Source organism: Pteropus alecto, unplaced genomic scaffold (genome assembly GCF_000325575.1).
Source record: "Pteropus alecto unplaced genomic scaffold, ASM32557v1 scaffold73, whole genome shotgun sequence".
Lineage (NCBI taxonomy): Eukaryota > Metazoa > Chordata > Mammalia > Chiroptera > Pteropodidae > Pteropus > Pteropus alecto.
Window position 1 is genome coordinate 266,810 of NW_006436284.1, and position 10,323 is coordinate 277,132.

General features: G+C 33.0%; 1 protein-coding gene and 1 pseudogene across 2 annotated transcripts in view; one reads left to right on the forward strand and one right to left on the reverse strand.

The window, feature by feature from the left end:
- Window positions 1-1,282: 1,282 nt before the first annotated feature.
- The window catches only part of PAIP1 (poly(A) binding protein interacting protein 1), a 26,794-nt gene continuing 17,753 nt past the window's right edge, over window positions 1,283-10,323 (reverse strand). For both annotated transcript variants that reach the window (XM_006912444.3, XM_006912443.2), the window contains exons 7-11: window positions 8,464-8,570; window positions 7,860-7,977; window positions 7,065-7,119; window positions 3,033-3,126; window positions 1,283-1,663 (exon numbers count right to left, since the gene is read on the reverse strand). In XM_006912444.3, coding sequence (XP_006912506.1) covers window positions 1,570-1,663; window positions 3,033-3,126; window positions 7,065-7,119; window positions 7,860-7,977; window positions 8,464-8,570 — 468 coding nt within the window. In that variant the 3' untranslated portion in view covers window positions 1,283-1,569. The remainder of the gene's footprint in view (window positions 1,664-3,032; window positions 3,127-7,064; window positions 7,120-7,859; window positions 7,978-8,463; window positions 8,571-10,323) is intronic.
- LOC112480251 lies at window positions 9,106-9,228 on the forward strand (annotated as a pseudogene).

The window sequence follows — 10,323 nt, forward strand, 5'->3', positions numbered from 1 at the left end:
CGGAATATATATTGATCCTGTTGGTGGCTGTCATGAGTAGAACAGTGGTAGGTGACAATGAGATAGTGGACAAAAACAGATGGTTATTCACAGAGCAACTGCTAGAAGTTTACAGTATACTCTGTTAGCATATACTTGGCCTTTGGTCTACTCCCCTGCCCCTTCTCCACACTATCTTCTCCCTGCCCCTAAGATTTACAGTGAGCAGAATCTTTAGAGAACTATAGATTAAGGTAACAACCACCAGGTTACAGAAGCCATTAAAAAAAAGTTCTATTATAATTTCCAAAAACCCCAATTGCATATATACATCCTTTTATAATAAGGAATCTCAGTTTTAATTTTTTATATTTGCTAGTTTTTCCAACTAGACTTGTCATTGAACTGAATTCTTATTCAACAGACACTGAATAGAATATCATCTATTCTAATATAGTTAAACAGAAATCATTTAAAATACCAGGATACCACTCCAAAAACTTAGAGAAAACAAAACTATTTCCATTTTATTTTCAAAGTCTAATTTTAATCCAGACTGAACAAACAAGCAGAAAAATGAGAAAGCTAACTGTATTAGCAGACACAGATGTACCAAATGTAAAACAGTGGGTTATTAATAGAACTATTTACATGCATATTTACAAGCAATCCTTTTGTACATAAGTTTTACTTTTAGTTAGTTGGAAAAAAGATTTTTCGACATTAGGTAAAAATAGTGCTGAACTGGTACCACATAATAGTAAAAGTATTAGAAAAGTGATCCTCAAGGTGTATCAATTTTAAAGCAGATGAAAACTTGAGTGATAAAGATCTAGCAAAATTCTCTAGTAAAAAAGTCAGTGCAACTCATGCTACAAAATAAAAATGAGAAAGCCATATAAATAAAGCAGAAAAATGTTCTAGGCTTTGGTTAATGGAAGTTAGGTGAAAAAAAAAAATGAAAAATTCTAGAATTGCAATAAATTCTCAGTGAAGAATCTTGGTTCTTTAGTTGGGAGTTCTAAGCCTTTTTTAATGACATTTTTAAAGCCCTTGGTATCAAATAGCATCTGGATATGTAAATTAGTTAATATATTCTAAGATTTTAGTGCTAAAGACTTTCATGATTGTGAATCATATTTCAAATTTATTGAGACACTAAATGTAAAACTAAATGAAAGGTATATACTTGTATCTAAAAAAAGGATGCTACATTTTTGCAGTAATATGTATTTCCAGGCTAAGAATTCTTCCCTCGAAAAAAGCTGAATTTAAAGAATAAGCTACTAACCAGCTAGCAAAATTTACTTTCAACATTTCATTTATTTCAAAATCAATTTTATTGCAGCCAAAACAGTGGAATTAACTGTACATAATAAACTATTATATATATATACACATTTTAAGTTATAGGGAATAAAGTTTATTTTGGCATAGTGTTAAACAAAATTAAAGTTGCATACATTAGTAACATAACTCAACATCCTTAATTTTGGTTTAAGTATGACACATTTTTTTTTGCTTTCCTGTGTTCTGCTAAATCACCATAACCTAAACTGCTTTATAAAACTGATATGTTGAAATTTAACTTTACTGTTTTAGCTTACGCTCTGATTCCAAACAAAACTTTTCATAAGCTTCTTCTATCTCTGGGTCCATTTCATCATCAATATCATCCAAGTATCTGTGAAAGAAGCAAGACGGCTCATGAATTTAATGTTTTTCAAATCAGAAAATGTCTAAGATGCTAAGCCATTAGAAAAAGTATCTGACAAGTTTCCTAGACTGAGTTTATAAAAGAATGCAAAAGCACTGTTTAGAATTACATTAAATGTCAGTCCTTGGACAACTGCTTAATATGATGAGTTAAATTTTACAATGGATTCTGAGTCTTTTGTGTTTGAAATTAAGATTTTGCTATACATTTAGACATATGTTTAATTCTTTGACTTAATCTAAAAAGTAAATCAAAGGTTTACCTTAAAAAGACAGGTACTACTATCACCTTCATTTTAGAGATTAAACAAAAAATTCCAGGTTAAATAATGTAAGATTTGGTAACTATGCAGCAGAGGCAGATCTCTTCCCTTTTCTGCACTTTTCCTCCACAAGACGCTGTCTATATGTCTCCTCATCCTCCAATAACTCTTTCTACCTACATGTATGACAAAATTATGTTTTGCCAGTCTGACAACTGCTGATGAGAAAATAATGCTCACCAAGCAAAACTTTAGAGGATAACCTAAAATTCAATGCTGAGAACAACTTGAACTTCCAGTAGTATACTCAGCGGGACTCAACTTCCCTAAATGTGCTTGGGTCTTTACACCCCTGTATTTTTTCTGTTAAACTATATAAAAAGTATGGCAATTTTTCTGCTAAAGTATATAAAAAGTATGGCAATATTATAGAAGACCTTTAACTTATAATTCAAATGTCACTAGATAAGAGAGAGACTAAAAGTGGTTCACATTTTTTTTTTTTAACCTACAACACACAAGAGATGATATATAAAAACTGAAAGCATGGATTTATATCTTCTCACCAGTCCAAACATTTTTATATAGTAATCTGTTTCTTTAATGTATCCTGTAGCAGCTAAGATTTGAGCCTCTTACTATGTGCCAGAGGCTTTTCCAAGCATTTATGTAGTCTTGTTTAGTTCTCAAAAACTCAAGAAGGGGTACCACTATTCCTATTTTATAGATGGAGAAACAGGCACAGAACCTGCCCAAGATCTTACAATATTACAGCTAGTTATTTTAAAGTGTTAGGTATAATAGAATCTACTTTATAATAATTATTCTAGCATATACTACATTTTAATAATTTTTCCTCTCAACTAGATATAAGTTTTCAGAATCAGTTTGTGTGTTTTCCAACATTATCTGAAAATGTCTGGTAAATAAGTACTACATATATACTACCACTACAATGCCATCTAATCAAAATTCATTCTTTCATTATCTACTCTTTTTCTAGTCTAAACTCTACCTAGAAATTGTGGCTACAGAAATTTCACATAATAAAGCTAGTGGCTAAAGAAAACTTACGGATCACCAGCCCCTGATAAATCTGTTCCATTTTCTTCATAATCTGGAAAAAAGTCTTCTCTTTCAAGTAATTCTTGATATTTCTCTTGGTAATCTACAAAAAATAAAGAAAAAAATTTAAATGCTAAAAAAAAAGTTCAAATGAAATGGCCAGTTATCCCTAAGAAATTTTATTATGACTTTTCATTTAAGTAGATCCAAAGTTCAAATAGCAGTAAGCTATTTTTACTTATCTATTAAGTAAGCTTAACTATATATTTAAGAAAAGCTTTTATAAAACATATTTGCTAATTGACTTGCTTTTGCCTCCCTGCATGCTCATAAATCTTAATTATATAATATAATATGTTAGGAATCAAAGCACTCTGAATGTACCATAGTACATTTCACAGCCTATGTCCATGCTGCTTACATTCTCTACTGCTTCTTTTCATCAGACAAAATATTGGTTATATAAATTGTTGGGGCAAAGAACATGTTTCTTCCATAGTCCTGTTTTTCCTTTCATAAAGAGAGATTTCAATCAAACACCCTGGCTTCCGGCTCCCCCATTATTCCTCCCCAAGGAGGTGAAGTGATCTATCTACCTGGCTAGCAGGTGACAGCTATTGTTCCACATTTCTCAGAGGCGGCTAACTGAGCAAAGGTTCTGAACATAGAGGATTTTCTTCCCTCTCCTCAGAGACAGCTAGAAAGAAGCTACCTAATACATCTTTCGGCTCTACCAGCTTTCCCTTGGTTGGACTTTTCCAAGGCAATTCAGATGATGATATAGCTCGCCATCTGCCAAGTGTTTTAGAGTTACTGAGTAGCTTATAAGATTAGCATGTCTGTATGGAGTCCATACCTTTGAATAATAAAATAGATCAGTGTATAGTAAAACTAGTTACCTTAAAATTAGTTCCTTGTAAACAGCCACCTCAAATTTTGAGAGATAATATAATTACATTAGACTGAGTAAAGACCAAGTGTTCCCAAGGGTCTCTATAATATAAATTCTAATTCCAGCTTAAAGGACTAGTGATATTTTGACATTTAAATTTGGCAATTTAGAGACCATTTTAACTATAAAACCTTCCTGCAACAAATACTTGTAATCGGTAAGACAAATATCCTTTTAAATGTACTGATGAGTTCACAAAAAACATCGAGTTTTTTGATGACAAATGAGAAGGGAACTGAAAGCCATATATAATTACTACAGCTGAGAGGCTGGTATACCATGTGGTAACAAACGGGCTTCGATTTTAAAACCCAAAAAAGGCGGAAAGGAAGGTCTTGGGTCCATGTGAAACAGAGAGATGGAAGTCGTGCCCCACACCCATCTCACTCTGCACAAACCCAGGACATTCAAAGGGCAGATATCTTAAGCAAAAGATAAACCAGGGAAGAGCAAAATGAAAAACACCTCGTTGGCAAAGGGAGACGACAAAGAAGTTTGGTTGACTTGACCCGGGTGAGGTGTGGAGACACAAGTACTCTGAAGAAACTAGTTCCCAGAGAACTTGTAACAAGGGGCATCCACCTCAACTTTTTACTACTCACATGAAGAATCCCTATGATAAGATCATAAAAACTTGTTCTAAGCCACTGTTATTCCTGTGGCTCCTGGCAGGAGCAAATACAAAACCCACTTTGGATAGATGTTTCTGCAAGCCAAGCCACAAGGAGTTTTCATGAAGGCAGTTAAAACAAAAAGGCAGTTAAAACACTGGAGCAGTCATAATGGGCTTTAAAATATGTAACTTAATTTCAGATGATTTAGAAAGAAGTGTGAACAGAACTAATGATAAACAGAGTAAACTGTTAACAAAAGGTATACCTGAGTAAAGGGTAAATAGATGTTTTTTGTACAATTTTTACTTTTGTAACTTTTCTGTAAGTTTGAAATTATTTCCGAAAAAAAAGTTTAAGTTAAATATGATATTGCAAAAAAAAGCATAACAATTTTGTGTAGTAATCTGAAGTAACAGTGGGGTTGGAATTAAAAGACAGAACAAAAATACAAAGCAAAAATAAGTATGTTTAGAATGATGAGGAAAAAACTCAAAACTTTTAAGATTTAGATACTTTGAACAAAATGCAGAAACAAAACTCAGTTTGAAAAACCAAACTGAATTTCTATAAAAAATAGTCACTAGAAGTAAACAATTAAATAGGATAAACAGATTAGACAAAGATGAAGAACAAAGAACCAAAAGGAATCAAGGTAACTATGAAGAATAAGGGAAAAAAGAAAATTTGTCTCACTAAGCAAGATTTACATTAAGGTAAAAATAATTAAGAATGTGTGACTGCTGTCAAGACAGACATACAGAAAAAATATCCATATGCACAAGCAGAGGAATAAGACACAAGTTTATAGAGGAATTACATGGTACACAACAGAGAAACATTTTATCTAAAAGAAAAAGGATGATTCAACACCTGTTGATAAGAGAATGGAAAAAATATTTAATTCCTACTATATCCCCACATATAAAAATTAGCCAGACAGATTAAAGACCTGAATGTAAAAGGCAGTAAGATTTTAAGAGGAAAATAGAATTGATACTAGTAAGGAGACTGTCACAGAACACAAGACAGATGCATTTAGTTTATATGAAAACTCAAAACTTCTATATGCTAAGACATAACAACGGCACATACTGGGAGAAGCTGAGGATCATTTTTAAGGCTATGCAAAGAATTACAAATCAGTAAAATAGATAAATGATCGAATAGAAATATGGGCAAAGAACAGGCAATTCTCAAAGGAAGAAATAAAAAGGTCAAAAGAAACATGAAAAATACAATATCATTAGTAGGAAAATAAAAATTTACAATTTCATACATTCAGACTGATAAAAAATTAGGTCTAGTAACAATAAGTGTTGCCAGAGATGAGAACTAGGATAGTAAACTAAGTTCTTATCCTTCTAGAAATCCGTTGATAAGGTGGTTGTAATAAACCTCAGTGTTATCTGGCGTTTAAAATGAATGAACCAAAGCTATCTATCTCAACATGGATAAATACCAAAAACAACACAGAATAAAAAATTAGCTGCAAAAGGATGTGTACAAGATACCATTTAGGTTAACACTGTGTGAAAATACTGTTTACAGATATATGAAGTAAAAAGACATCATGATGACACAAAGGACAGTAGTTACCTCTGGGAGAGAAGTGATGGAAGGACAACTTGGGGAAGGGATCAATTATAGAACAGAGAATGGTTTAGTAGTATCTAAAGGGTTTTATTTCTTTAACAAAAGCCCAAAGAATATATTAATATGGCAAAAAGACATTGGTTTAATCCTGACTGGATGGTTTTATCTTGACTATGAATCAATAGGTCAGTTTTCTGTGGTTTTTATATTTTTTGAATGTTTCATAATTTTAAGTTGAAAGTTAAGAAATCCCAGTCCTTCTTTCTACCTTTGTGCTAGAAGCACAGGATAATCAGTGGCTGCTATCCAGAGGAAACAAATGAGAAACTTCCAATGATAAACTGGTTGTAGTTTGTACCAAATAGGAAAAACTTATCTCTCGTTCCACTGTAGTCCCGTTTATCATAATTAAAGCAGTCTTTCTATAAATGCTCTTTTTTAGAAGGGGAAATATGCAGAGATTTAGATTTTAATTACCTTTAACCCAACAAGTATTAATGAAATCTGTAATTCTTATTTAGTAGTAACCCATATTAATGAAAGTTGCTGACTAAGTAGTGAACCAGAACCATCTTTTCCTTCCATTCAACCACCTGGGAAGTTTAGAGTATAAAAATATCAGACGGAATACAAAATAAAAATGGTTGCATTTAATTGAGGGATTCTTCCACCCCTTCGTTGTTAGGGTGACGAGACACTATATACTGAGTCAGATGTTCCATCTGAAATGGTTCCAAGTGGTCACTGTAAAGAATATTCTGTGAGAGACAAGTCTTTACCTTATTTTTTAGAATGATGTGAACTTTTCCAAAAGAGTACAGTTTTAGGTAATTTACTGTCTTATCAAAAAATGGAGTGGGGAGTGGCTCTGAGACAACATACCTGGATCAGCTGCAGTGAAAGGAACACCATCAGATGTATAAAATGTTGGTTCATTCTAGGATAAATCGAAGTAATTGATAAAAATATGTAATCATTTTAGAACTGAGTTTTTTAAAAGCACATTATTAATGGAACAGGGCTGCTATCACTCGTCTGTACCTGTCAATGCAAGAATAAGCAAAAAACTAACCTCCTAGCAGCCATTTTCATTTCACTGGGGAAGTCTACTGGGTTTTCAGATTTCTATTCTATTATCTCACATTGTGCTATTTTCTGTCACACTCCTGGTGAATTGTTCTGCTGTATACTATGATTTCATGTCAGCTCATTTTTAGTTGTGGTTTCCTTCTCCCCACCATTTTTTCTAGACTGGGATTGTAAAAGCATTCCTCCATAGTTGCTTTAGTCACATCGGGGAGCCCCTGGGCATCACTGGCCTGGTAAACATTTTTATTTTCTTGATTTATTTTACCTCAACATGCAAAGTGAAAAACTGAGATGCAGGCCTCTGGTTATGAATTCCCTGGAAAAAACTGCTTCTTGGAATCCCTACACTTACCTAATTCCAAACCTTATCTCAATTTCCCTTGCCAATGGATGGATCCTTCTCTAGTCTACCCTTTTCACTGGAAGATTCTACCATTTACCTCATTTGCTTGCTGCCATGTGACTCTCAGCCAGTGAAAAGAGTTATTAGGCATTAAATTCTGCAAACAGCTTTATGTAACTCATCTTGAAATTTCCAAAATTGAATTCAAGCAATTAGCAAAATTTAAAATATAAACACTGGCATACCATAAAATAGTTAGGATCATTTTCAGGTGTTGCTTCTCTGTATGTTGAGGTTGCATGGACTCTACCCCAGTTACTTGACCGGAGTTCTACAAGCTTCAAGAGCATCTGTTTTACATCTCTGCAGACAAAAGTTGAAAAGGAGTTAAAATATATCCACGATAAATGCTGTCAGGCTCTAAAATACCAGATTCCTAGAACTGTTTCATAAATTTAACATGTACATTCAATGCTTCCATTTTCTAGACATTTCCTATAATGACACAAATTTACCTTTTTTAAAAAAAAACATGACACAAATTTACTTTTTTTTTTTTAAACAGACTTGAAATTTGTTCCATGTAACTATATGGTTCTCAAAGGCAATGGCTATCCTGCAAACATTTTAATGCATCCTACAGGACTCATAATAGTACTTTATACAAATATTTATTGACAATGGCTAGAAAAACGGCTAGGTGAGTAGGTAAAATATGCCTTTAAGGAAAATGTTTCTGTAGATCAATCTATAAGATTTAAATTATTCTGATTGAAGTACAGCAGATGAAAAAACAGCCCCTAAAGAAAAAGCAAGGAATTGAAATCTACTGCTATCTACTTTTCCTACCTGCTGCAGTTTGCATCTAGGACAACATTTTCAATTCTCTGAATAATTTCTTCCATATCATTCTTTCCTTTTTCCTTCCAGGCATCTTCCAAAACTGACCCTGTCAACTAAAAAAGCAGGTATCAGTAAAATAAAGAATTCAATAAAAAGTGTAGAAATTCTAAAAATACATTAGTAGCACTTCCAGCATTCTTTGAACAAGATGAATTTAGTGAGTTAAATATTCCCAATAATTCTCTATCATCTAATATTCAAGGATCTCTATACCTTCTGTGTGTTTGAGAGAAATTAAAGGAATGAATTAGCAGAGCATTATCAAAGGTTTTATGTGTCAATGACTATAGGTTATATTCCCTGTATGACTAAGATAGGCTATAAAATTTTAATATCACTTTTTGAAATATGCGACATGCAATAAATATTAAAGCTTTGAATTAAAAAATACAAACTTCATCAGGAAAAAATGAATTACGGATATAAACAAGTAATTCATAGAATCTAAAAATATTCAAACAGGTAGAAACTCTTAAATTCACTAGTAATCAGAAAAATGCAAAACTGAAACGAGGTTTTTGTTTTTACTCATCACCTATGACAAAACAAAACCAGGGACTAATTATATCCATACTCAATCACTTTTGGGTCTATAGCCATGCTACCCTGAACAAGCCTGATCCCGTCTGATTTCAGAAGCTAGCTAAGCAGGGTCGGGCCTGATTAGTACTTGGATAGGAGACCACCCAGGAAGACCAGGTGCTGTAAGCATAAAAAATAAAAAAATAAGGGATTATAAGCTGACAAGGTCCTTTCAATCTGTGAGGTCAACAAAGGGTTGCCTCGCCTTAAAAAAAAAAAATCACTGTTATTAGGAACACACTCTGGTTGAACATTTAGAATGGAAATTTTGTATTATGGAAGGTACCCAAATTATGATGGTTCAACTGACAGTGTTTTGACTTTACAATGGTTTGAATGCAGTAAGTATTCAGTAGAAACTGTACTTCAAATTTTGAATTTTGGTCTTGGGCTAGCAATATGTGGTACAATACTCTGTCAAGATGCTGGGCAGTGGCAGCCAGCCACAACTCCCAGTCAGGCATGCATTCATGAGGGTAAACAACTAATACTCTACAGTGTATTCATTATGTTAGATGATTTTTCCCAACTGTAGCCTAATGTAAGTATTCTGAATGCTTTTAAAGTAGGCTAGGCTAAGCTATGATGTTTGGTAGGCATAGTAAATGCATTTTCAACTTACGATATTTTCCGCTTACGATTAGGGTTTATTGAGACATAACCCTATGGTAAGGAGCATCTATAGTTATCAAACTAAAGTATACATGCTTCTTGATCCACCAAATCTATCTGTAGGAATTTAACCTATATAAACAACACATATAAAGACATAAAAGATTACTAACAGTGCTGCAGTAGCTAAACTGTGAAAATAATCCAAATGTTCAACTACAGAATGGATAAACAATATGCATGTATACCATAGAGCACTAGAAAACTACTGGAAAAGGACGTAAATATCTTTCTTAGGTGGTAAAAACAAAACAAAACAAAACAAACAAAAAAACAAGCTACAACAAAATAAGATCTTATTTGTGGGAACATACATATAGACGGAAATGAAGGACAAGGAATTTATAAGTGGGGGTAGAATGAAGGACTTCCATTTTTCACTTCTAAATTTTGCTTCTGAAGTATAAATTGCTTCTCCAAAATTTAATTCGAGAGCGAAGTAAAATGTCAGTATTTAACTTAAGATAATTAACTTATTCTTGAATTCATTCGAGTAATATACATACTTTCCTTTCTCTAAATTATACACTAAAGGGGTAAAACTGTTACATT